At 34.6% G+C, this 12,888-nt stretch overlaps 1 protein-coding gene across 1 annotated transcript; it reads left to right on the forward strand.

Moving 5' to 3' along the window:
• Positions 1–249: 249 nt before the first annotated feature.
• On the forward strand, positions 250–11,881 carry LOC117318318 (fibrocystin-L-like; the record flags this gene model as incomplete). Its single annotated transcript, XM_033873318.1, has 5 exons — positions 250–374; positions 1,830–1,965; positions 9,690–9,876; positions 11,128–11,372; positions 11,693–11,881. Coding segments are annotated over 5 exons (882 nt in total), but the record flags the coding sequence as incomplete, so codon positions are not given.
• Between the last annotated feature and the right edge of the window lie 1,007 nt (positions 11,882–12,888).

Consider the following 12,888-nt stretch of genomic DNA (forward strand, 5'->3'; position numbering starts at 1 on the left):
GTTGCGCCAATTTAATTATGAGTTAAATCAAAATTACCAGTAAATGGTCATCTTGGATTTTGACAGTCCCAATGTTACCAATACATTTCAAAAAGTTCTTCTTAAATCTTTATTAGACTTAATCATGTTCAAAATGTTATCAAATGATTAAGGGGAAAGAAGGAAGATAGTCTTTCATTTGGCCGATGATTATAAGGTCATTTAAAGATGATTTATGAAAGTTGTTGATGGATATTGTGATTTGATCAGGTGGCGTGAACCTGACCGTGGACGGATATGGCTACAGGAACGACGCAACAGTGACCGTAGGTGGACAAGACTGTCCAGTTATCGCCTATTCTCCTGACCAGCTTGTCTGTGTCATACCACCAAAGGTCAGTATTGTAAAACATAATGGTTACAAGTGTTATTGTCATTGGACTTACAATATTTAGGATTGCACAACACACCAAAAACATTTTTCATTCATTGTGCAGACATTGTGTGCAAAATTATTCAATGAGCAATTGGATCACACAAACTGTGTGATTGAATCACGAATCCGTAAGTTTTTGTAAGATCAGACGATCAATACTGCGAAATGATAAAAATGCACTTCACAGGTAAACATATGGATAATTATACCAGTAAATATACAGGTAATTATACAGGTAATTATACAGGTAAACATACGGGTAATTATACCAGTAAATATACAGGTAATTATACAGGTAAATATACAGGTAAACATACGGATAATTTTACCTGTAAATATACGGGTAATTATACAGGTAAATATACAGGTAAATATACAGGTAATTATACAGGTAAATATACAGGTAAACATACGGATAATTTTACCAGTAAATATACGGGTAATTATACAGGTAAATATACAGGTAAACATACGGATAATTATACCAGTAAATATACAGGTAATTATACAGGTAAATATACAGGTAAACATATGGATAATTATACCAGTAAATATACAGGTAAACATACGGATAATCATACCAGTAAATATACGGGTAATTATACAGGTAAATATACAGGTAAACATACGGATAATTATACCAGTAAATATACAGGTTATTATACAGGTAAATATACAGGTAAACATACAAATAATTATACAGGTAAATATACAGGTAATTATACCAGTAAATATACAGGTAATTATACAGGTAAATATACAGGTAATTATACAGGTAAACATCCCAGTAAATATACAGGTAATTATACAGGTAAATATACAGGTAATTATACCAGTAAATATACAGGTAAACATACGGATAATTATACAGGTAAATATACAGGTAAACATACGGATAATTATACAGGTAAATATACAGGTAATTATACCAGTAAATATACAGGTAATTATAACAGTAAATATACAGGTAATTATACAGGTAGATATACAGGTAATTATAACAGTAAATATACAGGTAATTATACAGGTAAATATACAGGTAATCTCTGATTAGTGGCTCCAGTCCTTGAGGAATTTTGATCAAACTTAACATTACAATGACCTTGGTATTTCACTCTCCAGTTTCCGGGTTGTAGGGTCAAGGTTAGGATCACTTTTTTTAGAATTCAATGCTTGAACTGTAGCGGGGTCATTTCTCAACAGATTTTCATCACATTAATTAAGTACCATTGGGATTAGTTTCATTTTCAGGGCTGTCGGTTCATTAAGGTCACGATTACTATTTTTAGAAAATCATTGTCACTGCTCTACATGCTTCATTTCCTGACAGATATGGATCAAACTTAAGACACTATCTAAGGATCGTAGTAACAATTCTAATTTTTATTTACGAATGTTGTATTTTTAATTGCAGACATCGCCAGGTGCTGTGTCAGTGGTTGTAGCTATGACTGGTATTGCCTCCTCAACAGCTTCGAGTTCATTTACATACAGCTCCAGTATCACAGCACAGATCTCGTCATTGACTCCACTCACGTCAGGGGTTAAAGGTCAGTCAAATGTCCCCTAGATAAAATCACTGGTTCAAATAATTCTTCTTTTGTTAATTAGCTTCAAAATATAAAACGCTATAATATCTATAAAAAAAAAAGTATGCTCAAATTAATACCACAATCAAACAAAGTAGAGTCGAGTATCAATGCAGTGGACCATCTCACCTCTACACAATAGACCATGAAAATACAATGAACTAATACCATGAACATTTCTTGAATTTTCTCATGAAAACATCTTATTTTCAGGGGCAATTTCAACTGTCTTTTATCTAAACCCATGAAAAAACAATTAAAATTACAATTGCCATGACATTTACTTTCATGATACCCAGATTTCATAGCCATTTCATTGGTCATTTCATAGCCATTTCATTGGTCATTTCATAGCCATTTCATTTGTCATTTCATAGCCATTTTTGACACAAACGTAAGTTTGAGTCTATGTCAGCGCTTTTGAGGTGTAGCTGACAAAATCTACGATGCCCTCTGGCGGATATTGCCTTGGCCAATCTAACCGTTGCTTTACAGTAACTCCGTAATGCTATGCAGTAAATATTTGTAAATATCGTAAATATTCACGATAAAAAATGACATATAGTAAAGTTCAGCTATAAAAAAATTACCTTTTGTTTTGTTGACACAAACGTAGACACAAACGTAAGTTTGAGTCTATGTCAGCGCTTTTGAGGGCTCTGGCGGATACTGCTGTTGGCCAATCTAAACGTTGCTTTACAGTAACTCTGTAATGTTATGCAGTAAATATTTGTTTAACTTCACGATAAAAAATGACATACAGTGAAGTTCAGCTATTAAAAAAATCACCTTTTGTTTTGTTGTATTTTAGAAGCTGACAGGACAATGTGGTTTTTTGGCATTTTCGTTCGCTCTGACACAACTTCCACTGCCACTTCACAATCATATTCTATCGCAAAAAAAAAATAGTCCCGTGACTTACGGAGTCAAATGCAACACTGCAGTTTCGTTAGATATATGACAAAACAACAGAACCTCACAAATAGATAGTTTTCAAAGTATTTAATTTAAGTATGTTCTGTCGATGATACGTAAGAATATTTTTTCCGCGTTGAACGCATTAGATTTCACGCGGAATGATACAATCGACTTTTCGCTGGCGCCATATTGCTGCTTATCAGCTGTGACCAGGAAGAAAAATCTACTAACATCACGCTGAATTTTCATCATCGACATCTATGTGTTTTTTTCTTTGGTGGCATGTTACTGAATGGGTTATAATATTGATAAAGTTTCGTCGGAATATCGTTGTTATTTTGTACATTGAAAAATCACTCATCCAGCATCCGATTTTGTCCGCCATCTTTCAGTAATGTAAACAATAATAAAAGAAAGAGTAGTGATCAAACCCAACTTTGAATGTCATTTTCTCACTGAAATATTAACTTGCATGTGATTGATGTAGTCTGCAGATGGTTAGATTATATAGATGTTTTTTTACGAAAGAAAAAAAGTTGTCTATTCATCATGACAATATCACAACAACGGCAGTCGAGTACCATACGCATGTTTGCAAATAAAAAGTTAAATAAATTCTCACTGAATAGGGTTTCGAAATGTCAAATGGACTTGTGAATATTAATATTGACTTCGGATCTATTGATTATATCCTACGTAATGCACATAAGTTTTTCGTTTACAGAACGCGTACCGCATTAACGTGGCTGTCTGCATGCAGATGTAGACGTCACTGAAAATTTCATCTCTAATTATAGCGACTGATTCTTTTTTTCTAATATTCGTGATGGTTTAAAAAAATAGAAAATGATCTATCATTATCATTTGAAATATTACATAACAGTCGAAGCATATTATAAAAAAGAAAGGGGTCTACGATGTACATCTACATAGACCTTTATTATGTTTGGTGGAGTTTTGAACGCTTCAGGGACGGTTAAAGGGCAGTAACTCTTTAGAAAACACCATTTTTCATGGAAATGTACTGATTGCTAAATTTAACCAGAGATATTTAAAGGCAGTGTCAGCTTCTGAATTAAATTAACCTTTAAACTAATGCACAGTAAAGTATTGATAAATCAATGCAAATAATTTATTATAACTTAGATTTATTATTATTATTTAATCTTTTTTTCTTTACAACACTAGTACATATTATTTGAGAAGAACAGCAAAAATTACTAAGTTCATTATTCTTCTAAACAACAAAAATTTGTAAAACTTTTTTGTGTTGTGCATATATCCTATTGTGAAATAACTTGGCATGACTAAAGATAATAGTATTGTCTTGATGGCTGTTACATACTATATCATAGGTTGAGTTAAATAATTATTTTCTTCTTGTCAATTATGGTCAATGGTGAAAACACATTTTTTCATTTAAATTGTTAAGTCGGTTTAATGTTCAAATTCAGATTAATTTAATTAAAGCAACTCTTAATAATGTATATATGTGTTAACTTTTCTGACAAAGTCTTCAAGTAACCTGATTATATTTGACAGAGAATCAAAATAAGTAATTTTGTTGTTAAGAATAGTGGGCTTAGCCATTTACAACTGTTTGGATTCTACTTAATAAGGTTTGATTTTTAACATTTTTGCAAATTTATCTTATCAATATCCAATTTAGTTTTAAAGATAAGCAGTACTTCCATGTTTATGAAAATAAAAATTACTTCAGTGTTCTAATAATTTAAACACATGAACAATTGAAAGAAATACATTTGTATGAAAAGCATTCATAATGGACTTTGAAGAATGCTACTACATGTACAGTTCATCCAGTTTGGGCATTCGAACTACATTTTCATCTGACAGATGCTGCAGATTAAAAAAACCCTCTGATTTTGAAATCGATGATATATCAATACATATAGCTACATTCACATCTCACTAACATTAATTAACATGATATATATACCATACATACATATATATATGTATCATGCAGTTACAGTTATGTATATGGTACATATACTATTGCGGAGAATATTTGATGCAGCAATGTACATAAGTGAAAAACAAAATTCCACTTCAAATTGATTTGAACTGTACATGTGAATGAATGTGTTTTTGTTGTATAGATTATTTGTAGCTACACAGTATGGAGTGTAAACATATAACGTAGAGTGCTATATGAAAATCATGTTCACTCTAATGAGCGATTAAGAAACTGTCTCAAGTCTGAGCTGATATGAGCATGTAATTCTAAGTTTTGAATATAGTGCTTAGTTTAATGTGCCCGTCGTGATGGTATACCCTGCCCTGTCTACATCCGCATTCTACGCCTCCAGAGTCTGTTTATCAGACCCCGGTGTTTTTAACCCACCATCATCAGATGGTGGGCTATTCAAATCGCCCTGCGTCAGTGGTCCGTCCGTCCCTCCATCCGTAAACAATTCTTGTTATCGTTATTTCTCAAAGTACTGAAGGGATCTTCTAAAATTTCATAGGTTTCTCTTGGTTTCTAGTTATGCATATTGCATTTTGAGACCAATCGGAAAACAATATGGCCGACAGGCAGCCATCTTAGGTTTTGACAATTGAAGTTTGTTATTGCTATTTCTCAGAAAGCACTGAATTGATCTTTCTCAAATTTCATATATAGGTTCCTCTTGGTGCTAACATTAGTTATGCATATTGCATTTTGAGACCAATCGGAAAACAATAAGGCCGATAGGCAGCCATCTTGGATTTTGTCAATTGAAGTTTGTTATCACTATTTCTCAGAAAGTGTTGACGGGATCTTTTTCAAATTTCATAAGTAGGTTCCCCTCGGTGCCTAGTTATGCATATTGCGTTTTGAGACCAATCGGAAAACAATATGGCCGACAGGCAGCCATCTTAGGTTTTGACAATTGAAGTTTGTTATTGCTATTTCTCAGAAAGCACTGAATTGATCTTTCTCAAATTTCATATGTAGGTTCCTCTTGGTGCTTACATTAGTTATGCATATTGCATTTTGAGACCAATCGGAAAACAATATGGCCGACAGGCAGCCATCTTGGATTTGGACAATTGAAGTTTGTTATCACTATTTCTCAGAAAGTGCTGAAGGGATCTTTCTCAAATTTTATATGTAGGTTCCCCTCGGTGCCTAGTTATGGATATTGCATTTTGAGACTAATCGGAAAACAACATGGCCGACAGGCAGCCATATTGTATTTTGACAATTGAAGTTTGTTATCGCTATTTTACAGAAGGTACTGAAGGGATAGAACAATCAACCACAAAATATCATTCATAACCTTGACATAACATCATTCAAACCAGGGCTCACACACACGATAAAATCCTAAAACAATCACACAAGAGTTTTTAACCTGAGCTCTCTCTTATCTAAAAGCTGGTAGCTAGATGGGGCGCTACATCAAATGTATAAATATTTTTTCAAATGCTAATGATAATGATAATTTGTGAAGCGCTTATAGGCATGGGATCCTCAAAAGTTTGAAAAGAAAGGCCTCATTAATTTTACAGGTAATCTAGGACCTTCATATTACATCTACAACTACGTATACATTAACCCATTGAAGATGTCAAATAAGATTACCCGAGTACCTATTCTGACAATTAGCTGCCAAGACGCACTTGCAATCAAAAGTAGATATGAATTTCTTTTCTTGCCAATATTTTGTCCTAGTCCTAATCAGGTATTGGTGATGTTCCATACAAAGTTGACCATGTCCCCACTAAACAAAAGCAGTTAAAATAATTTGTTTTCGTTTGTGTCTTCAGTACTTTCAGTACTTTGATTTTAAATTTCATTGGTCATCTTGTGATTCTTAACATTTCATCCCCATGAAAATGAAGTTTGAATTAATTTCATTTTCATGAAAAATTTGGCAGTTTTTATGAAAAAAAAAGAAAGGTGTTAAACATTTTTATAATCTATTAAGTAAAAATCATGTAATCCCAACTGGTAGAAAAAAATGGGAAGAATATTTTGAATCAGAGGATATTGATTGGAGAATAATTTTTAATCTTCCTTTTTCTGTTACTAAAAATATTAAATTACAATGCTTGCAATTTAGGATTAATCACCATATTCTGACAACGAATTCGTATTTATTTAAAGTGGGATTATCTGATAGTCCTTTATGTAATACAGTGGAACTTCGTTAACTCGAAGTCGACGGGACCACGAAAAAACTTCGAGTTATCCGAGTGTTCGAATTAAGCGAGTTATCGTTTTTGGTGAAAAGTTTGGTCAATATTTGTCAACATTATATAATCATTATAACTTCGCTCTGTCGCTCATCAGTTTAGTGTGAAGACTGGTCAATACATGTAAATATATATGTAATGTTTCGTTATGTCACTTGTAATTTGGCGTAGTTTTGCCGATATACAGTCACGATAAAGTTTCTTTCACTTAGTCACTTCAATAACGATCTGATGTGAAAGTCATGTTTGCAAAAGGTAAACGATAAAACGGAATTCGACAAAATAACAAGTTATTAATGTCAAAACAAATAACCGTTTAAGATTAACACAGATTACATACAAAACGTAACAGAACCATTACCTTTTATTGGACATATATAAAATACTGTTTGATCGGCCTACTTACTTTTTATTGATAACCACGCCATTTCCATGTGTATTAGCACCGGAAGTTGGGCTGCGCATGTGCGTATAAAATGTTACTGTAACTGAGTTGGCGTTTTACCCGATTTAATAGACAGCACTGACCGTTACAGTTGTACTCTGAACACCTCGGCAGTAATAACGCTATTGTTTCAGCAGTTTAAAGATTTAATAGGCGCCGGTGACCGTGTCATTTCTACACCTGTAAAAACATCAGCCGGGTAGATCTACCGGTGTGTCAGAGATTAGATCCGCTTGAGCGAACGGGTAGATGAGTTGTTGACTATCGTGTGTACTGATATCGGCGACCGCCTTGGGAAATTACCTGATGTAAGTAAAGCAGTACTTTTTATCACCAAGACTTGTTGTTATAAGATTCAACCGACAATTTCTTTTATGAATTTATGAAACACTTATAATAGCATGTAGGTTAGTAGTGCCGATATGTTCAGTATTACAAACGGAATTTAGCTCTTAAAAAATGTCGGCGTTTGCCACCGATCGACGAAAAATTATACTTCGAGTTATTCGAACATTTCAAGTAGGATTTTTATTGTTGGGACCAAATTTTTACTTCGTATTATCCGAGTTTTTCGAGTTATCCGAATTCGAATTATCCGAGTTTATTTTACTAAGATAAAGAGAGAATTCGGCCGGGACCGGCGAGGTACTTCGAGTTAAGCGGGGTATTCGAGTTATCCGAGTTCGAGTTAACGAAGTTCCACTGTATTTGCAAAACTGAAATTGAAACATTGGAATACACATTATGGAATTGTGAGAAAGTACTAATTTGGCTACAAAACTACAAAATCTGTTAAATAACCTGTTTATCACATTTGAATTAAATAAAAAATCATTTCTTTTTGGTCTAACTGATTTTGGCATAAATAGGAAAGTAGATAATATGATACCCTTGACTATCAAACATTATATCTATAAATCTAGATGTCTTCAGAATAACCTTGATATCGTAGCATTAAAAAATTCTTTAAACAATTTGTATCCCACCCAGAAATTTATTGCCAGAGGTAAGGGAGAGAACTCCTTCAACCAGTTCAGAATGGACCAAATGGGGAAAGACTCACTGGAATTATTTAATTACAAAAAAACTGATGACATAAATTTAAAACAAACAATCCAACCTTGTTTTTCTGTGTTTGTTCCTGTTTTGTCTATTTATATTTTGTTTTGCTGTTGTTAACATTTATTATCCAGAATTTGATTTGATTTGTATTAGATATAATTAATTTTTATTTGTTTTCATGTTAAATACTCAAATGTGATTAGGCGAAAAATTCTTTTTATTCTTCTATGAATGAAATTCCGAGAATGGCGCCAAAAATGTGACGTCACAATACAACAATTGAAGTTGCGTATTGATTTGAGAAAAAGAATCCCATTTAAAACCAGTAAAATTGTACATAAAACATGTTTTAAATTAGAAAATCATTTTCAAAAATTAATTATAAGCGTTGATGTCAATTTTTGTTTAGTTTCATGGGGTATGAAACAAATTTTGTTTGCAAACTTCTGTAAGAATCTGCTATGCTATGTGGATTCATACAGTTTGCATACAAAATTTGTTTCATACCCAGATGAAACCAAAAAAAACTAAATCAATGCTTAAATAATATGATAATGAATGAATGTGTTGAAAGTGTGTCTTAAGTGTCTTATGTCATGTGAAATGTATAAATATGTAAAAAAAAATAATGAAAAATAAAAAAAAAATGAAGTTTTAATGGGCATGATTTTTCTGATATGTAGAAATTACATGGTCATTAAAATAATCATAAAACTACATTAGGTAGTTTCTTGTGGCTGGTTTCTCTGCTCGCCATCTTGTGGCTTATCGTCTTGTGACGGCCTTCTCAGCTCGCCATCTTGTGGCTTATCGTCTTGTGACGGCCTTCTCAGCTTGCCATCTTGTGGCTTATCGTCTTGTGACGGCCTTCTCAGCTCGCCATCTTGTGGCTTATCGTCTTGTGACGGCCTTCTCAGCTCGCCATCTTGTAAATGGACTTTTAAAGTCTTTAAAAGAAAATCACCTAAATAAGTAAAAACTTTAATTCAGCTATTAGTACTCCTGAATAATACTTCCTGCTTCAGCAATTAATATTTTTGATATTTGACACCAGGTGGAGCTACGCTGACAATTACTGGTTCAGGATTCGGTAGTTCTGGGACATTGATTATCGGCGGAAGTGTCGTCACTCCCTTGTCTTACTCAGCTACCACAGTGACAGCGACGCTACCTCCACTTAGTCCAGGAGAACACTTGGTACAGGTGATTGTAGGGACAGATGGCGCTGCTGTTCTTACCAGGTAACTACGGTTAATGATGGGATCATGATCGATGATTAATGTGAATTCAAGTTTGGAAGACATTAATTTTATAGAAGCATATATTTGTAATATTTTGTGCTTTTTTATTGATTTTTGTACTGAAAGTAAAGAAGGGTTAAAAAAGAGCATTGCATATCTGTACCGATTAACTTGAATAGTATATGTTATGGAGATGTACCACAAGACGGACTACACTCTATATATTAACCCTATGGATATCCACCGTTATTGGCAAATTTTTTCTCTTTCAAAATTATTACGTCACTGTATATATATCGGCCAAATCAATCAAAAGCGACATTGCATGCAAGATTATTAAAGCATTGTTGTTTTAGGAAATGTTTAACATCTTTACTAGCATTTTCCTTCCTTCCATCAACAATTGATTTCTGCTTTGTAACCGCTGATTCTAATTTTAAAAATTTGACTGGAAGCATCTCTAGGTAGTTTACATTCGAAATTGTACAAAATGTGGGGCTGACCTCTCAGAGGCCTGAAGGGTGGGGCCAAAACTGGTCTCATTTTGGCTAAATTAATCTAAAACAACTTCTCTGAAACTAAGCAACGCATATTGCTCATATTTAATTGGTATAATCCCTTTGGAGTAAGGATTCAAAATTGTACAAATTGTGGGGCTGACCTCACAGAGGCCTGAAGGGTGGGGCTAAAAGGTCTCAATTTGGTAAAACTGATATAAAACTTCTTTGAAACTAAGTAATTGATATCGGTCATATTTCACTGGTAATACCCCTATGGGGTAGAGATTCAAATTGTATTAATGGTGGGGTTCATAGCTATATAAAGACTAGATTGGAATATACTTATGCGGTTTCAATGTACCTACTTGTCTAACATCTAATCATTCCAGAACTCATTATAGTGACACATTTTCATGGCATTTCCTGGATGAATTCCTAAATGTTAATTAACCTGATAGACATCTTTATAAACTTATATCACTGCCTCTGATAGGGTTGAACCTGCTACCTCTGGTTTACTATAGTCTTACACTCAACCGATCGAGAAGTTCTCTATAACCGAGACGTAGATTACATCTAGTAGTTTTACCAGCCATGTATAAAGTAAAAGTGAAAGAATTTTTAAAGATGTTTCATCTCCTCAGAGAAAAGCTATCATTACCGATTGGAAACAATACATGATGTTGTATATTAAAAAGAATTTAATTTGTACTGAATTCACCCGTAACAAAATGCATTATTTGATTGACAGTACCAGTGCCGTGCCAAAGATCAACTACGTGTTTCGCGTGACCAAATTGTACCCTCTTCAGGGATCCCTACAGGGAGGGACGAGGGTTACCATCCTTGGTGATGGATTGGGTACTGATGCTGAAGTCATGATTGGAGACACCTCCTGTGATGTGGACGATGCTAAAACCACATCAAGCCGCATCGAGTGCACGATCGGTGATACTGGAACGACTCACCAGATTGACAACCAGGGATCACATTTCGGTGAGGACAATAGAACGAGAGAGGCATTGTGGGTATTAAAGACATAGATATATTAGTGCTGGTTGGATAACTGAGGACAATAAAGCGAGAGAGGTATTGTGGGTATTAGAAAAATAGACATAGTGCTGGTTGGATAACTTGAGGACAATATAACAAGAGAGGCATTGTGGTATTAAGTACATAGACATAAGAACAAGTGTTGGTTGGATGAAGCTGATAAGACATAAGATCATTCTGGATGAAGCTGAATTAAAGATATTATTTGTCAAATTTTGTTTCATTGAAAGTTCTATTTTAATGTTAACCATTTTCTTTACCAGAGTTTGGTACTGGCTATGGCTGGAATCCTAGAAACTCACAGGTGAAATTGGGCGATACATTGCATTGGTCTTGGAGCTACCCGTCCTGGGTGGAAGGTCAGACACCCAGAGTAGAACAGACACCAAACGCTAGTGCAACAACACCTGAGCCTGACGGGTTCAGTAGTGGTCCAACTGGTACAAAATCAGGTAAAACTCTGACTCGTTAATATTAAATGTGTACAAAGAGCAAATGGGTAGTGCGAACAGTAGTGTTAGTAAATACAGTTGTAAAAAGACAGGAACACTGTCAATAAGGAGGAACACTTGTGTCAATAGACAGGAACACTAGTGTCAATAGACAGGAACACTAGTGTCAATAGACACAAACACTAGTGTCAATAGACAGGAACACTGTCAATAGACAGGAACACTAGTGTCAATAGACAGGAACACTAGTGTCAATAGACAGGAACACTAGTGTCGATAGACAGGAACACTAGTGTCAATAGACAGGAACACTATTGTCAATAGACAGGAACACTAGCGTCAATAGACAGGAACACTAGTGTCAATAGACAGGAACACTTGTGTCAATAGACAGGAACACTAGTGTCAATAGACAGGAACACTAGTGTCAATATACAGAAACACTAGTGTCAATAGACAGGAACACTAGTGTCAATAGACAGGAACACTAGTGTCAATATACAGAAACACTAGTGTCGATAGACAGGAACACTAGTGTAGATAGACAGGAACACTAGTGTCAATAGACAGGAACACTAGTGTCAATAGACAGGAACACTTGTGTCAATAGACAGGAACACTAGTGTCAATAGACAGGAACACTAGTGTCAATAGACAGGAACACTGTCAATAGACAGGAACACTAGTGTCAATAGACAGGAACACTGTCAATAGACAGGAACACTAGTGACAATAGACAGGAACACTAGTGTCGATAGACAGGAACGCTAGTGACAATAGACAGGAACACTAGTGTCAATAGACAGGAACACTAGTGTCAATAGACAGGAACACTAGTGTCAATAGACAGGAACACTAGTGTCAATAGACACAAACACTAGTGTCAATAGACAGGAACACTGTCAATAGACAGGAACACTAGTGTCAATAGACAGGAACACTAGTGTCAATAGACAGGAACACTAGTGTCGATAGACAGGAACACTAGTGTCAATAGACAGGAACAC

This window comes from Pecten maximus, unplaced genomic scaffold, assembly GCF_902652985.1.
Source record: "Pecten maximus unplaced genomic scaffold, xPecMax1.1, whole genome shotgun sequence".
Taxonomy (NCBI): domain Eukaryota; kingdom Metazoa; phylum Mollusca; class Bivalvia; order Pectinida; family Pectinidae; genus Pecten; species Pecten maximus.